Source organism: Rhipicephalus sanguineus, chromosome 4, assembly GCF_013339695.2.
Source record: "Rhipicephalus sanguineus isolate Rsan-2018 chromosome 4, BIME_Rsan_1.4, whole genome shotgun sequence".
Taxonomy (NCBI): Eukaryota; Metazoa; Arthropoda; class Arachnida; order Ixodida; family Ixodidae; genus Rhipicephalus; species Rhipicephalus sanguineus.
The window spans coordinates 63,513,161-63,535,801 of record NC_051179.1 but is presented as its reverse complement, the minus strand read 5'-3'; the positions used below and the strand labels follow the sequence as shown (position 1 = coordinate 63,535,801).

Sequence of the window (22,641 nt, the reverse complement as noted above, 5' to 3'; positions counted from 1 at the left end):
CAGGAAGGTGTGCACTTGGGACAAACATTCACAATATGCATGCTGTTTCATAATGGTGTCCTCAAGATTTTTGCCAATTTTCTAGTTCACAGGTTGGTAGGTATGGCTGTAATGCAGTTTGATGATGACGATGTCAGGATTATTGTTAGTGCCATGGTGAAGCAAATTATTATTATTATTATTATTATTATTATTATTATTATTATTATTATTATTATTATTATTATTATTATTATTATTATTATTATTATTATTTGTAAGGGAAAGAAACAAGGCACAAACACAGCCAGCTCACTTTTAATGCTCTCCTGAGGTCACTGCAGAGTACGCCATGGAAAAGAGAGAGAGAGTCACAATTTCACATTTTTTGTTTAATCCAATATATAAATTTGTTACATATTTCTTTCTACAGCCTGCGAGGATAACACACCTTTTTTCTTATTTTCTTCTCATTTTTATTTTCTTCAGTTAATCATCTTTCAGTTGACATTTCTGTTCTTGTAGCTTTCCTTTTGCACAGTTTAAAAATTTGCGTTTTAATACATGCGCCACGTGAATGACTCCTTGTTTGTTGAGGCCTGCAGTCCTCCAGGCAAGTGAGCAGACGTTTCTCTTTTTTGTTTCCCACGTTTTTATTTTCCTTTACTTTTTTGTTGTTTACAGAAGAAAATAATAATCCTAGTCCTGATTGTGGTCATCGTCGTCATCCTGGCCATAATCATATTCGTCTCGGTGCGGAGATGAAAGGAAATGAAAGGACAACGACATGACTTTCTCGTGCGCAACGATCCTTGGCGGCATCAGAAATATGCAGCGCATTTTGCTTTTCTCGTTGTAACGGGCGGCATTCTGCACTACCGACGGGAATGAGACAAGCCTGCTGCACGTTTTGTTAGAAATGTTCCATTGAATTTTTCAGTTGTTTTCTCGGTTTATATTCTCAGTCAACAACTTTTGTGTTTTAGAATACACGTACTGCTTGTGCCAGCTGTTTTAACAGGCTCCAGTGAAAGCACAAGCGGTCTACCTAGAGCCCTCGGCTTAGAGGACAGATACAGGGACCATGTATAACTATGTACCGGTGCCCGAAATGACCTTAGGCTGATATCTTCTATCAGCTTGGGCTTGCATACTGGATACGTGACGTGCATTTTTCAGTGTAGACAACTGAGAGTATAGTATTGTGATGCTGTGTATGGTGCCATCATCTTTTTTTCTTTCTTTTTTTTTTAAATAGAAGATTAGAGGTTGCAATTGTAGCATAAAAACATTCGCAGCCTTGTCACTTGCGTGTATCCCTTTCTGGTTAATCTGAATGACGCTACCTACAGCACCAGCAATGCCTAAAAGGCTAGCCGGTACCAGGTCTCTTTTGACTTGGTCGCGTGCACTGCTGTCAAATAGGCTCGCACATTTCTCAACCGGCATTGCTTCAGTGTTGCGCATTTTGCTAAAGCAAAGGCGCCGGTCGTCTTTCTGTATGCTGCGTGTGCCCTTTATGCATGCATAGTTGACTACAGCAGATAGAACACACTCTCTGGATGAGTTATTTCTCTTTTTTTTTTTAAATTACATGTGGCACAATGCTTGTGTTGCGAATGCAGTAATTGTGCCGTTCTATAAGACTCGTCTTGCTCCCCGATTGCAGTACTGTATACCCTTTCATAAACACCAGCTAATTTTATTTGCAATAACCACTTTAGTTCTATCATTTAGTTCTTATTTCCTTTTTTTATATATATGTGTATTCAGCATCATTTTTTTTTATTGGTTGCTCTGGACCACATGAACGGCTAGTTGTGTATCTGATTATATTTCTTAAGCATATTGTACATGTTTGGTGTACGCTATGCATGAGGTGCGTGCAGTAGGAAGTGAAACAGAAATTAAGTGGCACCGGTAGCTTTTCACTGTTGTACATCTGTGATCTGCTGGAATTTGTGCAGATTTTTTTTTGTCTTGTTATTGAACGGTACTCATTCATATTAGTGCTGAGTAACTCTCAGAAGTAAAGAAACATTATTCTCTTGGCACCTTCTTTGAGTGCAACCTTCAGCGCTATTTGTAAACATCGAAATGATTAACGTAGCGAACATTTCCATTGCACCATTAAAAAGAAAGATCTGTGGTTTCAGTAAAAGATTTAAAAGGGTGCTTGAACTAGGTTCATGTTGAACACACCTGAAACACCTCTTTCACATGAATTAGATGAATCACATCATCTGATCGTATGTTCAAGGCCCACTCAGTAGGCAGGAAGTAGGCAGGAATGCATTTCATTTTCATGTTAGTTATTCAAGCTTTAAATGAATCTTTGGCTGCATCGTGGCATCTGAAAGAGAACTGAAAGAGGCATTTGAAGAGGCTTTAGGCCAGCACACATTGGGCAGTTCTATGAGGAGAGGAATTTTTGAATGCTTTAAACAATTTAATTGCTTTAGAACTCTTTTCCTTTTTTCCGGAACTGACAAGCTGACATTGGATCGCTCAGAAAAAGATGCCATTGTTTGGCACTCAGATCTGAATGTTTTGTACGGGTTGTTTGAAAACAACGAAAGCTGATAAAAGCATGGAATAGCGTTTGACATAAGACATTTGGAGGCAAGCTTGGCCAAAAGTCGGGCATGCAAAGTGCTTCCATGTATAGGCTATCTAGTGAATGTTGATTGTCACAGTGTGCACTGTTTGTACGTGAGCAGAACTGTGCGTACAATGCACATTCAGAAAGAAAGTTCCAGTCGGTGATCAACTGGGCAGTGAGGAAAGCCTGATATCAGAGACCAGAGTGTCTTTGTCAGGGCAGTAGCTGCTTTCTTTGACAGAGTTTATGTACCCTTATTTATCACAAGGGCAGGGAACCTGCGCAGCTGTGAAGTCTTATATTATATATTTTTTTCATTTATTTACAAGAAAACTGCAGGCTTGAGATAAGGGCGCTTGCAGGAGCAGAAAAAAAATATGCTACAGACATTTAAAATGAAACAGTTATACAAGACCAAGCATAAACAACAACTACAAAAACTTCAAGCTCAGAAAATTGGAGAATAGCAATAATTAGAACTTTTCAAAGGGTTACATGATCACTGTAAAATAGAAATATGCGGGCAAGAAGACGACGTAGTAAATACAAACACACATTGTCAAAAGCAACGAGAAAAGGGTTTACGAAATTTAACCATGTTCAACCACTGTTGTTCCCGTTGTCTTAGGTTAGTGCACTGTATCGGCACTTCCAACTTGACAGTATGCTTATGTTGTCTTATAAATTAGAAAGTTCTTTCATTTGCTGTGTTTCTATGGCAATAACCGCCTTACATCATAAACCAAAGACAATTTAGATTGTATGTTACTTTGTGTCTCTGAAAGAGCCACTTTTAGACTGACTGCTTGTTGACAGTAGTCAGCTGTACGTTTTTCTGCAACACATGAAGTGAAACCTCGTTAATACATACTTGCTTTAAATGTACTAATGTTTAACACATATTCGCGGTGAGGCGTCAACCTAGTCTTCATAGAGCCTGATGTCTTTGCTGACCAGTTAGGCTGCTGTGGTTCATTCTGCGCCTGTTGTTTAGTGCAAACTGTGTTCACTTTTTGTCACTATTATTTAACGGTGCCCCTCAATTTATGGTGTGGCTAAAGCCACAGTCAAAGGGGCCTCCCTACTTTTATGTAAGTGTAGAGACTAGTCGATGAGTGATTCCAACTTCGGAAATTGTGTGGCGTTTCTTTACGGATAAATGTCGGAAAACCGAGGTTGTACTATAACGGCCACTTACAAATGCACCAGTACACCTTATTGCCAACAACCCTATCACGATGAGCATTTTCAGCTGTCTGCTCGGCAGCATACATGTGGTGTAGTGTTGTTCTCCAAGAAAAATATACTCGTAATATATGACACTAAAATGTACACTGAACAATCGAAATGTCTCTCCCATTAACATTTTTTGCGTGTATAATTTTCTAAACGCGTTGACGATGCGAGCAATCAAAACTGAAAACAGCCACAAGCTGCCGTACTACTTGCGGAGCAACACGAATGTGCGGAAGCCCCGCCTCCATAGCCTTCGCTCCGCTGTCAAAATAAGTTGTCGCCGAGTATAGCTAGGGACGATTGGCTCCATGCAGCACCAAGTGCCGCATTTCAATGAAACGGCGCCAGTTATCGCTTTGCCACAATGTTAGCAGGTGCGCATGTTCCCTGTCAAAGTTTCGAAATGCTCCTCGACATTTCCACTGCTCATTTTTTCTCAGTTGTGTGAAAGGGGGGGAATATTTTCCGCCCTTTAGTATATTAAAAAAAAAAAAATTCCCTGTAGAGCCTACTTTCAGCATCGTTGATTGTGGCATTGCATTTATTTCTTCATTGATAATGGCAGCACACATCTAGATGCTAAATTGTACTTGGCAGTTACCACATACTGCCGTTTAGTGCGTAGTCGTGTCATGTTCCCATCAGGTACGTATTAACGAGGTTTCAATGTGTCTAGATCACACCTGCATTTGTTTTCTCTGTTGTCATTGCAGTAATTAAATGACATGCATATTTGTTTACAACTGTATCAAGTGATGGCATATCATTATCTACACATTGCTTTTCCTTTATTTATCAATGTTGTACAGAGCTAGTGCGGTAGACGTTTACTGAAGCTACAAACGCACGCATAGTTGTGATTTCTAGTCCATGGTTTATTTCTTGCTTTCTTTATTGTTGAAACTTGTGTTTAGTCATTATAACGTTCCTGTATTTTGCATGTTTGCATGGATACCCCGTGTACACACATTTGCATGTTAAAATACTGGGTGTTTCACAAAATGCAATGGGAAATACCTTTAAAATAGGGAAGATGAGAGAATTAAGTTACTTTCTCTGTGTTGCCTTCGCCATATAGGCGTGCATTTGTAAATCATTCATTCTTCTCATCTTTGCCAGTTTTAAGGAATTCCGACTGTGTCTCGTGAAACATTCGCTATTTGTCGATAACCACGAGTAGATATTGATATGAATTTGCCCGAATGTATTTATGAGTATTGTTTGGGAAGAAAGGGGCACTTATGTGAGTGATGCTTTTTACGATGTTTCTTTTAAACCTTTCTTTTTGAAGACGACGGTTAGTCGTTTGGCAAGTGGGGGGGGAAGGTTTCATATTTTTATATCTGTACCGGTCCGTGCCAGAAACATTGGTTATGTCCATCCCGTCAGTAAAATAGCACATGTTGCTAAGATGACAAGCGTCGTTTCCTCACAACGACAAAAACGTGTCAGATTTCGTGGTTCAAAGTTTTCGTACGTAACAGCGAGTTTGCGGGTTGCACGACAGGAAAAGACTGGAATGTCAGTTGCAGCTAGTCCAGTGCTGAATAGTGTGTCTCTCTCTCCGTCTCTCTCTCTTCCAAATTAACTTTAGCTTGTAATGTTCCTTTTGTTATCTTCCGCAGCAATAATAATTCAGGGCAATTAAGGAAAGTGACAGCAATATTTTTACACTGCTATAAATTAGTAGGTTGTTTTGAGCTTTGTATGGCAGGACATTATCCTGACAAGGCTCTTTTAAATGCTGCTTCTCTTTTGGAAACGCAGTGGTTAAGAAAAATCGCTGCATCTAGAATATTTCTGCTCATGCACAATAATTTTTATTTTGATGTTCTGCAAGTGTGTAGATGCATCTATATATCTTACGCGTGGCTTTCGTTTTCACGCATGCATACTATGCCTCTATTGTATGAAACTTTTGTTTTTATAGTGTCAGACAGATCGAGCCTATCGTGGTGGAGTTTGTGACCTCATCAGTTCAGCGTGAGATGAAAAGAATCTATTAAGCTGCCCCCCTCCCTTTCCCGTTTTTTTTTTCCTCGGTTTTAGCTGACTTCAGCCATTTATACTATGGTTGTATATGTACAAGAAAGCTGACGATTAGCTATAACACAAAGTATGAGTGTTTTAATAACTTATTGTCTACGAAGACCAGCTAATGAGAGAATGACTTGTGTTTTTGAGTCTGCATCATGTCTATTAGATACGGCAGCACGTGTGTTTGTCTAAACACGATGTATTGAGCACTGACACGCTCGCTTGGAGAAGAGAAAGCCCAAGAGCTCAGGGTTCACTTTTTAGGTTATCTTGACATGATATAAGCACCTTTATCAGAAGTGCTTTATCATTTTCCATTGTTTACCCTTTTCTTTACTATAAACTAGTCCTGTTGCTCGGTGACCACTGATGTCTAGATGATGTTTTAGTGGATTATAAAAGCTTTTCTCATGTGCCACTGGCAAGGTACATTTGTGTGTTCCCTTTTCAAGATTTGCTTGATTGTAAACTAGTCTTCTATTTGATAGAATTTTTACTACCTTGCTTTCCATAACATAATGTCAGCCATGATGACAGCGGTATTTCAAGCACAGTACAGATAGGGTTAGTGTGTGTAATTTCTCTCTGAATTTCTTTACAGCTATGTCAGCTGTAAAGAATTTTTACTTTGATGTTCTGCAAGTGTGTAGATGCATCTATATATCTTACGCGTGGCTTTCGTTTTCACGCATGCATACTATGCCTCTATTGTATGGAACTTTTGTTTTTATAGTGTCAGACAGATCGAGCCTTTCGTGATGGAGTTTGTGACATCATCAGTTCAGCGTCAGATGAAAAGAATCTATTAAGCTTGTGCACATGAAGAAATGCACATTGTTTTTTTCTGCGTCAACACAGCATGAAGGCACAGACACTGTCGCATCATTTCCTTTATTTTAGCATCATGTGCCAAATATTCACAGTGGCCTCGAAGTCTTTCGGTTATTCCTTGTTTTGTGGCATCTTGTTGCAACAAAACCTTTGTAAAGGTATCAACCTAACGCATAAGGCAAGATTATTGGTATCGGAATTTGATTGGCTCTGTACATACACTGTATGCTAGTTAATAACTTATTCGCAGTAACTGAATTGCCTATGTGCGCGTAAGATATTCTTTTTTGTGAAGTACAGGAGAGAGCTCTTGCTGACTGCCGAACTCTCCTGTTGCAAAGACTATTCTGCGTTCTCACCTGCTTATTATTCGAACCATGAGTATTTGGCCATATTACAGTAGTGTCCCGTAGTAGTGATGCGTGACATATCAAATGTTGCATGAAAAACATTGTTGCTTGAAAAATAAATGTTGCATGAAAAAGGAAGGCAAGTATATAAATGACTCTTTCATAAAAGGTGCTCATTCAGTTGTGCCCAAAATTGACACATGCAAGGCACTTAGCGGTGTATTTTCTTTAACTTCATTTTTGTTACGCACAGTACTTGCTGTTCTTATACAGGACGAATATTATACGGTGTAAAAAAAGCAGAGTGCATTACTGGTGACAGTGACAACCAAGAACGCAAACAAGAAAGTGAAAAATCAGAATACTACCGCCCGTTTTCAGCTATGGTAGTACCTTGCGTGAGTGGCTGAGAAGGAGGTCATGTGGAGATCGTGTCAGCTCGTCTGTTTTGGCTCAGGCAGTTTTACCTGAGGAGCAGCAGAACTTTCTGCGGCAGTTTTTTACGCAACGAAGTTGTAGATTGGCACATGTAAAATGTTCGAAAGACTCCTGGGTGAGTAATCGATTGATGTGACTCCACCACATGTTCCTCGGCAGTAATCAAGCCTTACAACTATCGTGCCTGTCTTTGGCTGCATTGATGTGACTCGAGAAGTGGAATAGTCAGGATCAGTAGGGTACAAAACTTTTTAAGAAAAGGAATGTGTGAATGAATAAATAAAAGCTCATATAGAGTTCACAAATAGCTGCGCCAAGCTTAATAATTCGGTTCCTGTGCCGGCAGTATTATTACATCCACTTTCTTTTTTGCACGTAAGAGTTTACGACATTACCGAAATTTTCTTTTTTTGCGTGAACATGAACCACCGCATGCTGGGGGCAGCTGTCATGTCTTGCAATAATTTCAACCACTCTGCAGGCTTTTAGTGATGAGAAGTCGTAAAGCAGGAAATCTCTCTGGAGCTGACGTTTTGACAAGATCTGTATACTTTTACAAGCAAACTAAAGGAAAACTGAGTGATTGCAACACACAGAAAGCACAAAAGTATTGTGATCGCAGGTGCCTAAGTGATTTTATGTGGTTGTTCTTGCCTGCTCTTTGAAAAACAAACCACTCTGTTTACTTAGCGTTTAATTAGCATATTTTCAACTTGCTGTTCTGATTTAATTGCCCTGTTTGCATTTCTGGTAGTGCAAGTTATTGACATAGTGTAATAGCATTGTGTTCTTTTCGAATTGTTCATGTTAGTAAGGCACATTAGGGGGTAAATATACTTGTATGTCAGGGTCATATTGCATAACTAGTCGCATCATTTACTAGAGGGTAAGAATTTCTTATTACTATGCCATAAGCTATAGTGGCTATGAGAGAATACTTGTGCCTCGAGGCTAATCATAAGTTTTTGTTCATGCACTGTAGATTTTGTGTCTTGAAATAAATCTTGATGTTCCATCATTTACAAGTTTCTGTTTGAGCATTTCTTTTTTGTTGGATTAGATGCTTGGGAAAACTTAATGATCTCGCCATGTCAAACGTAAGTGTTTTCTTTAATTTTTTTTTTGTTATTCGTTAAGATATGTTGCTTATGTTCTTTAGTTCTTGTGTATCGCTCAAGTTCAGTTGCCTTTATTTTTTCTTATCACTCCACACAACACGTGCTGTCACACACTATAATATTGTCAAATTGTTGTGAAGGGGAAGAAACTTTTTACTTCATGGGCTTAATTTATGCTTAACAAAGCAAAGAGCTTTTGGAGTATACAATGACAGTGGCTAGCACAGTCATCGTTTACGCATCAGCTCTTTATACTTGCTTCTTCGTACATTTCGGCATTATCACTGGTGCTCGCGCAACTTCTAAAATGTTGATGGCTGTTTGCATCTAACATGCTATCTGACAAGAGTTGTTGATAACATTCAACAAGTTATTGCCGAGTGATAACTTTGCAACATCTGTAGCCGGTCACTGGTGAAACGTATATGCATGTCAATATGAGAACATGACTAGGTCTTGCTGACTTGTTATCAGGCAGGAAAGTTAACAAAAGATGTGCAACTCTTATAGAGCATTGCATAGTGCATGTTAGAAGTGATGCACCGTTTCAAGCCAAGTGCATGCATTTTTGGTTGCACCATCGTTGCCTCTTGAAATTCATTCCTGGACAGATACAGAAGCCTAAGGAGATTTTATTGCATTAAGGATAATCTTAGGCTCAATCTGACAACCTTGAGGAACTTCCGTGACATATAAAGAAAAATCTGAATACATGAAAATGCTATAAAACTAAAAAAAATTCCATTGACATCACTAGTGAAATGGGACTATTCATGTAAGCTTGTAAATTCAAAGAAGGTAGCTTTTTTTTTTTCCTGGTTGGGTTACCAATGAGTACACTTCCAGTCTTAAATAATGTTCCTTTTTAGTGATCCTATAAGCTAGAACCAAATTCTTCATGTCACGTGGTTACCGAATCGTTGCCGAGAGCCTAAATTACGGATTTAATTTGTAGTGCGAACAATGTAGCGCCTGTGTGTGAAAATCTGAATGTTTTGGAGTTTTTGCTGAGATGCCTAACATGCTTTACGACGGGTCTGTGGCGAGTGCATGATGATGGCAACGGTTATGATGTACATATTGGGTAAAATGACACTTGCTCCAGGTATGGCCACGAAATGCCAAAAGGGAGGGACCAATTAAAAGCGTGCAATTGACAATGAGCATCATCTATCGAACGAAGAAAGTCAAACATACAGAGTTTGCAGCAACCATTTGGTGCACACGTGCATGCAAGAAAAAGGGAAGACTTTCTAGGAATGTACGTACACAGCTACGTATGAAAACACTGGGAGGTTGGCAGAGCCTGGTTAAGGCGTCCCTCATTAAAGTTGGAAGATGTCTGTTATGTGTGAAATTGCAATGGCATATATAATATAGTAGCTGGAGTAGCATATCGCTATACAGGATTCAACGATATTAAGAGCGGCCCAAGATATGCTTACCCTGTATTTAGCTATGGAGACATTGGGAATGAAGGTACAGAAAAAGATGATGGCATATCGAGAATCAAGGAATGGGAAGGAAGTTATGTAATCTCATGTTTTGTATCGAATGGTGTCGAACAGCTGTATAGTGTCGAGCAAACAGAAAAAAAGAAATGTCGATAACATCACACTCTTTTGATTTCAGAAACGAGTACTAATCCTGATATGCATTGCCATCTCTGCTGTCCTGCTGGTCATCATCATTGGCAGCTGGGTTGGTTTGTCTTAGCCACATGTTCTGTACGTGCAAGGAGGTGTTAAGTAGGTGTCAGGTGAGTTGTCGTTTGGACACCACTGTGAGACATTCTGGTTTCCGTGTGGATCAGTGGATGTGTTGAGACATGCGCCCATCTTTAAATTATGAATGTGAGTACAGCAGACGTTTAAAGTTCAGGAGAATGTAAATATTCAAAAAACAAGGTGGTTTTTAGTGTAAAAGAAATAAGAATTAAGTGCTGTCAAAAAAGTGAACAGGAAAATGTCGTGGCATACCTACTACACCTTTCACTGTTGTGGTTGTAAACTAGCTACAAGTGAACAGTCTATACAGTTTATTTAGTTGTGACAATAAGATGGAAGAAAATCTCTTTTGGGGTTGTACAGATCAATCAAGTTAAGCTATACGTAGAGTTGACCTGATCCTACTTAAAAAAAATTCACCCCACCTCCCCGAAGGGAATCGTGAGGAAATGCGAATGCATTTCTTTGGGCGCGAGTGTGCGGCGAAGTAATTATATAATGAATGACGGGACGGTGATTTGTAGGGTACCCATTTATTTAATACCTGTTTGTGTTATCGTTGCACTTGACGGCCACGATCACTGCCTTGTGGTCGGTAAAGTGCACGGTCAGAGGGTCTTTGAGAAGCGTGCGGGCGTCACAGTTTCGGGTAAAGACTAGATCAATGCAAGTACCGTGAATGGTTGTGGGGCAGAGTTCGGATGCGGTAGAGGCACACTGCATAGAGTGCTTGGTGTGCATGTACTCGACAAGCCACTGTCCACTCGTCTTTCGCACGTCAACGTTAAAGTCACCAACCAAGACAACGGGGTCAGAGCTTTTGGAGCGCGCACAGACACTTTCCATGGCCGCATCGAGCTGCGCGGCAATGACGTCTCGGGCGAGGTTGGGCGCAAGGTACACGGTCACCACAAAGATTCCGTCTCCGGTGTAGGCAAGCATGTACATGTCCTCGTACGGAGACGCGTGTCGCACAGGCGAGGTGGCAATGGCATGCGATACCATGTTGCCGTACACATTGGACACGAGATTGACGCCGCAGTACTCGCCGTTCTTGTCGCTTCTGGCAAAGTAGTACGGGTCGACGGCGTTGTCACCACCGACGCCAGGGCAGACTCAGATCGAGGACGAGAAGCGAGGACTGGGATTGCCGGCGCAGTTTGCGAGCGAGCGAACGGGAGAGTGGGGCGCCCGCTGAGAGGAGAAGCGCCGAAGCACGCGCCTACCCTCGCCCACACTCTCCCACACATGTGGGAGCTCCGCCGAGCTCCCACGATGCGAGCGCCCTCACGTGCCCGAGCGCGCTCCTCCTCTCCACTCACTCTCGGCTGATCCGCCCGCACCACCTGCTCCGGTTGCTAGGGGCGAGGAGGAGCGCGTGCGCTCGCAGCTGTTGCTATGGGAGAGGGGGGCGGGAGCGGAGAGATCGCGGACGCCGCACGGCGCCTGACATAGCTCGACTAAGAAATGCATTCGCTTTTAAAAAGAGCAAAGGCCATGTAATTGGCTGGACACGGTTGTCTGGCCTTTACTTTGTTTGATTAGAGTATGTATATTGCGTATATGCTGTACTTATTACGTTACTGGGTTTAGTTAGGCGAAAGGGGATTGGTTTAGATATCGTCCAACATTATGTTCATCACTAGGGTTATGAAGAGCTTTCCATTTTGTGAGACTCTTTTTAGCGGGAAAGCTTACAAACTTACTTTTTATAGTAAATGCTGCTTCGTTGATCACAAGGTCAGACGGTGCAAATATATATCTGAAATATTGAATGCGTGCTGCTGTGAATAAAACATTTCTCTATTTGGTTTGTATTTTTTTCAAGAATTAATTAATTCTTTCTTGGAAACTGTTTAATATTCAGTTTTTGAACATATGCGCTTTGTGAATCTGTCAATCTACGACCACAGTTTATTTCAGGGAAATACAATTTGCCACATGTAACATATCATCTATGTGTTCCTTGACACAACCGATCTCTGAATCTCATTTTCAGATGCCAAGCGTAGATGCCACACATACTCAAAGTCGAGCTGCAAGTTTTTCCACTCTCACAGCCAGCTAATGTCGTCGTCACATGATCAGTGGGAGGCTTCATGGCCAAATGCACTTTGATGTCTTCGAGTACCTAGTTCCTCTCGTTGGGAATGAGTCCTGGACCAAAGAAAAGAAAAAAAAAAAGGCCGAGTGACTTGCCAAGTACCGCTGTTGTCTTCTCTTAGGCCCTTGAGAGTCATGCACTTCTAGAGGGGTTGAAGAGAGCTTATACCTATGCTAAGTGTGTATATATTATACATATATGTATGTTACAGGTTCGTTGTGTACAGAGATGTTTGTACTGTATAGGTGTAGTGAAAAGAGAATAAAAACATTTTGCATAATGAGCACCACTACATTGCATTTCCTGTGTCTGGTCTTACATCGAGTAACATAACCATGTGAGGCAATGCATATATCGGCAGTATACATTCTACTTTAATTGTCATAAAAAACTTTAAAAACTAGCGTACCCATTTGTTCCTGTACTGTTTGTGTGCAACAGACACACTTTCACTGCACCTATCACTGCACCTACGTAAGCATTGCAATGGAGGCAGTAATAGGGGGAAAAAAAAAGAACAAAAAGCAAGGGTACTGAACTGCATAATGTCTATAGGTAAAGAAACAACACAAAAACAATCGCAAAGAGAAATAATGTAGAGGTCCACATGTCGGGAATACAACAGCCACATTGAGGTTTATCAAGACATTACTGATAGTGTCTGGACTTGTAGGCAACACTAGCTATATTTTTACATATTGTGAGACAACGTTCAGGCCGCAACACTCTTCTTTATTGCTCTCGAGCCTGAGCCCCACTGCCCAGACCCAAGCGGTGATGATGAGTACTTACAGGTGAGAAGATGAGTATGAAGAATGCTCACACTAATTTCCCCGTGTGCCGAAGCAGCCAGCCTGGCCGCGACTTAGACTTGGGAAGAGATGTCGAACTAAGGGCTTCAGACGGGAAACGTGGACTATCTCTGAACCACGGCAGCGACGGTCGGAAGAAACCTCAACTGGGGTGGCACGATAGTTTACAGGGGATGTTTGTTCATTAATTATTTAGGGTCCAATGAATCGCGACTGGAACTTTTCACACAATCCAGGAACACGAGTAGGCGTCCAAAGGAGCGCTTCGTCGCCAGGACGGAAAGAGACGTCACGATGGGAGCTGTCGTACCGCTGTTTGCGATCGTGTTGACTGGCTTCTGTACTGAGCCGAGCAAGTTGCCGACATTTTTTTAAGCCTCGGTTATTGATTGGTTACTTACTTTACTTGTGTGTAGTAATGTTTGCTGTTTCAGTTGCTTTTTCAGTAACCAATTACCTGTAACCCTTAGTTTATATTAACATGGCAGGCTAACATATTAGTTGCGCACCTTCGAGCACTTCAATTTGGCAGGAATTGCTGTAGAATGTCCACTGCTGCACCATGAAACAGCCTTGCACACATGCATTCACATTCAGACCAGCAAACGCCCTGGCAAAACGTCCTGGCAAAAAGCCAGTATTTATTCTTTGAGGAAGGGGGCGGGGGAGGGGGTCAGACTTTCCTATGTGTGAGCATGCGTGTGTGTGTGTGTGCACGAAGTAAACTTTTTTGCCACCTGTTGGCTGTGCCTGTGCACTAGGTGTTATCTCCATCAGGTGTTGGTTGACAATTCAACCAGCATCACTATGACTCGATAAGAGTGGACATTTCGGACTTAAGTGCCTGAAAACATCAAAGTATTTTTTTCAGCCTTTCATTGAGCCTACTGCAGGAGCACCTCTCAGTCCCAGCACAAACAACTGCACTTCGTGAAGGATACGAGTGCAGCCATCGCAGCATTATTTCAGTTTACTAGGTTTTGCGCAAGGTGAAATTTGCACTTTGCAATTCTGCCCTTTCCTTCATCGCACAAGTTTCACTGATGATAGAAAAGGAGGGGAAAATTGCTGACAAAATTTTGTAATATAATTGAGAGAAAAGACAAATAATGTTTGAACGGCTGCAAGGAATGGGCTGAAAGAGTCGGTGCCAGCTCATTGAATTGCATGATGGTAATCTTAATAGTTGATAGAAGAGTGCTGTACGTACAAAAAATCTATTGCATTTTAGTAACTGCTTAGTTACTTGCATGAGGCATTAATCACATGTGCAAGCAATATACTTTTAACTATGGAGCTGTTTAGTCTGGCAGAAATCCATTAGGTGTAATGCTGAAACCTCGTGCAGAGACAAATAAATAAATAAAAAGAAACAGAAAAAGAGAGAAAGAAAGCATAGCATAGCCTTGTAGAGTATAGCAAGAGGGTGTGAAAGGGAAGTGAGGGTGAGGTAGGAGGGGCAAAGAGCATAGCATTGTATAGTATAGTATAAAAAGGGGCCGGAAAAGGAAGCGAAGGTGAGGAGAGATGTGAGGGTGACATAGCATAGCCTTTTATAGTATAGAATAGCAAAGGGGTAGGAAAGGGCAGTGAGGGTGAGGACGATGGGATGTGAGAGTGAGAAGGAAGGAAAGGAGGAGGGGAGAGATTAAACCATATTATAGTCTTGTATGGTAATAGCATAGCAAGGAGTGGAAAAGTGATGTGAAAGTGATGAGGAGGGAAAGGAGGAAGGGAACGCCACCAGCTGCGCTGTTTCCTCAATCTTCGCACCACTAGCGCGTAGCCGCCCCAATTTTTTTAAACATGCGACTATAAAAGGTTAGTTTTCTTTTTTTTTGCTTTTTTTTCTTCCACGGTCTCGTGCCATTGGAAGCGGCACCATTGTCCGTTATCATTGTGGTTATCAATTATTTGTGACGCACCGTGTGTTTTGTAGTGTCACTCTGACGCTTTTAATCGCAATTGGCTCCCTTCCGCATCACGAATGAGCCAATCGCGATCGAGACTGGCGCCACAAAGTTCGATAACGATCGAGCCCCTATCACGATCGGAAGTGCCCGCATGACATCCGCATTACTCCAGTAGTAGGTAAGGTCCTTAGACAAAAAAAAAATAAGAACTTAGCTGTACGCCCTTAGAAACAATTCTGCGGCGCCATTACGATGAGCATTTGTTATACTTGGCGCGCGATGAGTTACTAATTTCGGTTTCGATTTCGTGATGGTTGGTTTTTATTAAAGCAATGTTTGCTAGCACTATATTCGGCTTCGTTGTTTAGGTTTAATTGTTAAAACATAACAAAAAAGTACGCATCTTTTATCAAACAAAAGCGAAACCGAATGCGGAATTGCCCCATGACGCAACTAGCGCCGCGACCCGCATGCGGCGTTTCTTTTACAAAATTCCGGTGCTGTGTATGAGTGTGTGAATGCGCAGTTGTGAGGGAGAATCTGTTTAAATCGGCTCGAAAACCTTGTTTTTGAAGACATCTACGTTTTCGTGAGTAAATTTAGATTTTTCATAGATAACCCGCCGCGATTATTACGCCACTCGGGGCTGTCAACGTTCGAAACGGGCCCATTTCCCTCGCGCAGTGCTTTTGTTCGGCCGAGGCCTAGGACGCGGTATTTTGTCAGGTGCGCAAATGTTGTCCGGATTTTTCGTAAATAAGCGCCAACGCATCTTTACTGTAAAGCTCGGGCCTATAATTCGCGGTTAGGTTAGCTAGCCACCCGTAAGTGTTCGCGTTTAGCTCGTAATTCTTTAGTATGCCGTGAGCGGTGCGCCGATAGCGAAAATTGGCGCCATCGGCATTTGCGCCCAGCGTTCATGCTTTTTCACTGCGTTCGAACGCATCTTGGGGCAACGCGGTCTGTAATAACGTCAGATGGAAGCCTTTCCTGTCGATTTCGTTCGAAGAAGTGGTTTGTTCCAGCTGCGGACACTGTGTGAACTGCACAGGGGCGCACTTGAATCGTTGGCCTGCCGTAGCCACGCAAGGTGCCGGTTGATTACTCATAGCCGAACCGTTTTCGCACGGCACCCTAAACACTCTTTCCAGGAACTGACTTCGTGAGAAGCTTGCGTGCCCGCATCTTGCGTTAACGGTCGTTTGTTTTGCGTACGTTATAGTCCAGTGACGGTGACGTATCGCGTAGTACGCATAGTAGCGGCCGCGGCTTTTGTGTGTGTCCCCATTCATTGCGTGGAATTCTCGACGGTCGCATTCTGAAGCGCTCTTGGCGCCCGTGTCGGTGTTGTTTACTGGGAACGGGCGATACACCGCCTCTAATCTTGTTTTCGATTCGCTGGAGCACTTCTCTCGTTTTGACGGCCCGATCTTTGTCGTCTTTTCAGACAATGCAGCAGGCAGAGCACGGGGACGGCATCCCAACCTTCAAAGTAAGTGACAACACTCGCCGGTTGTTATTTCGCCCTGCTTGTAAAAGATTGTTTTGGGAAGTAATGTTTGGGTGCGTAACGGTTTGCAGCTTATGATGATTAATCGAATGGTGACCGAATGGCAAATGCCATGCGGAAAACTGTCCCTCTAATCTGACGCTGTATACCTTTGTGTCCTGAATGCCTTGATAGAGAAATATAATGACCGTTTGTTATCAGCAAGGTTTGTATCTTTAACTTAACGTGCATTGCGTACAAATTTAATAAAAAATTCCATTAATGTAGTTATATATCTGGTGCAGACAGTGAGTGTTTACTTACACGTGCACATGTTTAATTGCCACATTATTTCACATTTGTATGGAGTGCTGGAGGTATGTTTGACTTTTTTTTTTTTTTAATTGAAGAGCTTCGTGATGTGGTAGGTCATCGAAAGCAAACTTCCTTGACCTGGTATGTTTATTCCCTTGCATTACTTAACTCTCATTTCATGTTTACAGTGTGTCCTGGTTGGTGATGGTGGAACAGGAAAGACCACCTTTGTAAAGCGCCACTTGACTGGAGAGTTCGAGAAGAAATATGTTGGTATGTACGGCAATTCAGCCATATTGGTGTGCAGTTATGAAGGCGAACGTGTGTGGTAATGATGACATTGAAATCTAGGTGGCCATTCCATCATAGTGGTCTCTGTTACTATGTCAGTACTGTGTAGTGGGCTCTTTTTGATGGTTGGAAAGCTGCAGCTGATGATGATTGTCTGGTAGCCAGATGGCACAACCCGTGCGGAAAATTTTGTCCCTCTAATCTGAGGCTGCACCTTTTTGTGGCTTTTTCGCCGCGAACACAAGCTAAGTGGATGTGAAATAGTGAAGTGGTACATATGAGACTAGAAGGGATTGTGTGGACAGCTTTTCCTTGCAGATGTGACACTGATGAGATCATGTGACGGAACTTGGGTTTGGAACAAGAGGCACTGTGATGCAGTTGAGGTAACTTCAGTGCAGGAACAAGTCGCCTGGTATAAAAAAAAAAAAAAACGTGACAAATAGCAGAGTACTACTTAAAAATAACCTTCCAATTCTTTGGCACACTTGAGGAGCTGTCTACCAATAATTTCATGAGATACATACAGCTATGAAAAATTGTGCAGACTTCGTGAGCGTGATGTGTTAGGTTCATTCAGTTTTACTGAACACTAATGTCACCATGGTACAACTGTATGACACTTCAATGAATCGCGTTTGTTTTGTACCTGATGTGGATTCTGTTAACACCTCGACCGCTCTCTCTTTCAGCCACACTTGGAGTCGAGGTCCATCCTCTTCTGTTCCACACAAACCGAGGTCCCATCCGGTTCAACGTCTGGGACACTGCGGGCCAGGAGAAGTTTGGTGGACTGCGTGACGGCTACTACATCCAGGGTGAGCTGCGGCCGAAGTGTCCATGCAAATGTGCTCCTCCCCAATGATGCAGGACTGCTGTGTTGTAGCCATCTTCTACTCGATCCTTTGCTAGTCTTCTTGTCTGCCTGATTTTGTTGATTACATGGGCAGATCATTGCCTTGGCCACTGACATAGGGCAAAAGAAATTCCAGCAGAATCTGTCACGATGACGAAGTTCGTGCAAGAGCATTTGCACTAACACGTACGCACCCTGCTTAACCTGCATATTCATTTTACTTACGTTGTATCGTTTGTCGGGCCCGTGATTACAGTTGGGGGAAACTGTCCCAGTTGCATTGGCATGACGACCTTCTGCTGCAGTGCGCCTTCACTTCTAAGGGACCTTCTTTCATTCTGTTGTGTTGACTCATGCCCGTCCTAGAACCTGTCTGAATCGTTGTGATCCCTCAGTCGTGCCTTGGGTGACATTATGATCACCAAGTGGGTTGACAGATGTTTCGTTGTGTGGCTGTGCATCTCTTAGTGAGTGTTCGAGATTTGACAACTGCAAGCCAAGCAAGTGCTATGGGACTGTATTATGTGCTGCTTCCCATGGTTGCTCATTTCGTACATGTCTTCACAATCATTGCCACAGTGCCTAGGAAACTCTTAGATTACCACACTGTGGGCCCGTATTTAGTTTCCCTTAAGGACTAAATTTTTGCAATTCTTTCAATGCAGCCATTATCAAGGCAAGACGGCCGACTAGTTGGCCGAAGTGGGTAAGGTTAGCGAAAGAAATGTTCTCTCTTTTAGAAGCCATTAGCATCATGACAGGCATGTTACAAAATTCACAGCCCCTGTGTTGTGCACGATTTCAAAATGTACGCAAGATTCTTATGTCATTCAGTGCAACCTTTCGACAGCAGTTATGGCTTAGGGAGCATCCATAAGATCAGAGTTTGAGGCGATAGTTGCTTTATTGTTGACTGTTGGCTTGCAAGCTCTCACTATTTTGTTGAACGATTTGGGTACCCGCTTTGCCATGCAGGCATTAAAACAGGAAGGCTGTAATCCATGAAAAGTCATTTGAACAAATACAATGCTGGGTGCCAAACTGCATTCATCTGTTGTAGTCTAAACAAGGAACCAGTAGCCGAAAGCGTTGTCCTCGGTGAAGCGGCCACAAGCCACACAGTAATTGTGTCGTTTGTCAAGGCTGGCTGGCTGTGGCATCATCCGACCATCCTCTTGTCCATGTTTGTGGTGGTACTTAGTGGCTTTTATTCGTCGTGCTAGCCCTGTCCATTTACTCACTGAACCTCTCATGTTTGCATAACTTATGACATTGTTAAAACACAAGTTTATTTTTAAATATTTTAAGTTTGAGATGAAACGCTAGCATTCCCACTGTCTCTACCAAGTTGGACTTCACACACACACCTTTGTTAACGTGGAAAACGTTCAATTACATTTTTTATTGCCTAAAAGTAGCGCTAGTAAGTGAACAATACTGCAGCACATTAGTCAAATGATAGTATGCAGGCACTCTTATTTGACATAGTATGAACAGAATTATTTTGTGTAGGAAACCTAGCACACTGGTGAATTACAGCTGCATCTGTTATCAAAGAAGCTCACCGCCAGAGCAAGGTAGCCACAAGGCGGTTTTGCAGCAATGTTCGTGAACAATTATCCAGCGATTAAGTAATCCTCATTAATATATATGCGAGTAGGAGCCTGTAATGTCTTATTCCATAAATTTTGACTGAGACTTCTAACTGTGAAAAGCGTTGCAGGCCTGAACTTCTCTCTCTGTTTGTGCAGGCCAATGCGCCATCGTCATGTTTGACGTCACCTCACGCGTGACATACAAGAACGTCCCCAACTGGCACAGAGATCTGGTCCGAGTGTGCGAGAACATCCCCATTGTGTTGTGCGGCAACAAGGTGGACATCAAAGACCGGAAGGTCAAGGCCAAGTCCATCGTTTTCCACCGGAAGAAGAATCTCCAGGTGACTGGCCTCCTCTCTCAGCTTCAGGCCGCACTGTATTGAAAGTTCAGAAAAATTATATCCGAAACTTCACGACACGCCTAAAACACCGTGCTAAACTAGTGTGCGGACTGTGAAACACTTGTAAGTCACACCAACACATCATCGAAATGGTGGTGGTGGTGGCGATTGTTACAGAAATGCTTGAACAAGCATTCATTCACAATGGCAGCTGCAGTGATTACAAGAAGAGAGCTTGCCTGTGCTTTTTCTGAAATTCAGATGGCTCAGATATTCAACTCGGAAAAAGTTTGTCATCTTCCAAGCCCAGTAACGAATGCCAGTTTAGGCCTTGGTGCTTTCAGCGATGCTATGCATTCACCTTTGACAGTAATGTGCACAGCTGGTTGCTGCTGGCAAACACAATACAGATCAAATCAGTTTTAATGTAACTGCTTGTAGTGCATGACCCTTTTAACACAGCCTCTTCCTGCTCCAGTTTATCCTCCCCTAGAACTTCATGTACACTCAAACCTCATTATAACAAAGTCTCATCTGCCACGAAATCAACTTCGTTATATCCGAAAATTCGTTATAAACGATTATTTTTAACACTAGCTACGACAAGACATTCTTCGTTTACTTAGTTATATCCATGTTTGTTATGTCGAGATCTGAGTGTATATAGCTTACCACTTACGTGTTATAAGTGGCCTATGTGGTATAGTGTATGTGAAGCAGTGTTGCTGCAGGCAAGCAGTAGTTTTGTGGGATAGATATCATGTCTGGTGTTTACACGTGGTTATCAACACAGCTTGCCATTTTATGGGGCCATCTGCTGTTCTGTCATTAGTTGCTATGTGCATGCTATCGATTTTCCTAGCATGTAATAAATATAGGGCAGTTGTAGAGTGCATAATCTGACGTGCTAGGTAGATTTATTACTTGCCCGTACTGCCTTCAGACAACCGTGGAAGCACTGAGTGAACTGCGCACCATTTTTCAATGCAGCATTGCTAGAAAATTCCCTTTTTAAATTGTACTTGCATTTGCTTTATCTTCAGATTGATTTCGTGAAAAATATTAAGGAGAACACTTGTCATGTCACACAAAGACTGCATTTTCAAAGAACAGGTTCATTTAGAGTTCAAAGAGATGTGGTTTCCTTTGTTCTTCCATTGCTGAAGTTGACGCAGGTGTGACATCTGTGAACATTAAGGTCTGCTGTAATGGAAACAGGCTATGTGAGGAATGCATGATAGGAACATGCAAGGTGTTTCTAGGGCTACAGCATTTGGCACACCTACTGGTTTAGTTGAAATAGCTGCCTAGAATAGTATAAATGTTCACTGTCTGCACACAAGTTCAGCCCAGTGCAAGGTTGCCTCTTCAACGCATGCAGTAGTTTCCTACCTTGCTTTGTAGATCGACCTAATTGTCTTGTTTTTTAAAATCTCTATCCCACTTCAGTACTACGACATCAGTGCAAAGAGCAACTACAACTTCGAGAAGCCCTTCCTGTGGCTGGCACGCAAGCTGATCGGAGACCCCAACCTGGAGTTCGTGGCCATGCCCGCTCTGGCTCCTCCCGAGGTCACCATGGACCCCGAATGGCAGGCCAAGCTCGAGAACGACATGAAGGAGGCACAGAACACGTCGCTTCCCGACGAGGATGACGACGACCTCTAACCGGGCGGCCACAAGAAGCTTCCACGCGTCGTCCCTGCACTGGAAATTCGCCGCTGCCACCCCTTCTTCACCCACCAAGCTTTCCTGAGTGTACAGTTATATCTAAGGATGCAATGTGGCACCGCTGTTTTCAAGTCTTCAAATAAGACTGTCTCCTCTTCTTGGAGTTGGAGGGAGGTTCATCAGCGATGTAGCGTTCCCTGTCACATTTTTTAGGCCTGCATTTCTTTTTTTTTTTTCTAATCCAACCAAAAGCTTGCAAGGTGCGTGTAGTGACTGTGCGATTCATGCCGTGTGCCTGTGTCCCCCATTCCTTTTTTTTTAATACATAGAGTAGCTTGAAGTTTTAAGTGACTAGGCCCACATTGCGAAGTTTTGTGGGGACGAGGCACTTTTTTTTTTTTTTTAACTAATCAGTGATCGCATGCTTGTTCTCGAAGTTGTGATGAATGTGTACTTTTTTTTCTGGTGATGAGTGAAGTTATTGTGTGCGGAACAAAAATTCACAAAAATAAATGGTTGGGCCGGACGTTCTTTCTGTGTGTGAAACATTTACTTGCTGCAACAGAGCAGCTGCACATTCTCAGGACTGCCACTGTGGGAAATGCAGAATTTTGTTAAAATCTGAAAAAAAAAAAAAGAATTATCTTTCACCCCTACGTGCTTTGATCTAGGTAAGTTGGCACATACAGTGGTCATGGCGACACTGTTAGTGTACCAGAAGAACGAAATTTATAACTGCAATGCACAAGTAATAGCATATCTAATGTGGCGGCTTGACGGTGCTTGCCATCTGATTTGCAGCACAATGGTAGTGATTACTAATCGTACGGGAAAAAAGTCTGGAAAACTTTGGGAGGTCCGCATCGGGCTTCCGTGCGTTGACTGAGCGCGAAGGCGTGCACGACAATGCTAGCAAGTGCAATGCCCACCGCG

The 22,641-nt window shown here is 42.4% G+C and overlaps 2 protein-coding genes across 3 annotated transcripts in view; both read left to right on the top strand.

Annotated features, from left to right (window-relative positions):
- LOC119390115 (syntaxin) overlaps window positions 1–12,688 on the top strand; it is a 34,332-nt gene extending 21,644 nt beyond the window's left edge. The window contains exons 10-11 of one of the 2 annotated variants that reach the window (XM_037657664.2): window positions 10,224–10,350; window positions 12,318–12,688. In XM_037657664.2, the coding sequence (XP_037513592.1) occupies window positions 10,224–10,307 (84 nt within the window). In that variant the 3' untranslated portion in view covers window positions 10,308–10,350; window positions 12,318–12,688. Of the gene's footprint in view, window positions 1–663; window positions 8,502–10,223; window positions 10,351–12,317 lie in introns of those variants that run through there. The other variant, XM_037657665.1, reaches the window with a different exon arrangement.
- Window positions 12,689–15,571: 2,883 nt separating this feature from the next.
- On the top strand, window positions 15,572–22,234 carry LOC119390113 (GTP-binding nuclear protein Ran). Its single transcript, XM_037657662.2, has 6 exons — window positions 15,572–15,736; window positions 16,595–16,639; window positions 17,140–17,224; window positions 17,935–18,060; window positions 19,850–20,037; window positions 21,487–22,234. The coding sequence occupies exons 2-6, from the start codon at window positions 16,598–16,600 to the stop codon at window positions 21,703–21,705; spliced, it is 660 nt and encodes a 219-aa protein (XP_037513590.1). The 5' UTR covers window positions 15,572–15,736; window positions 16,595–16,597; the 3' UTR covers window positions 21,706–22,234.
- Window positions 22,235–22,641: the final 407 nt, after the last annotated feature.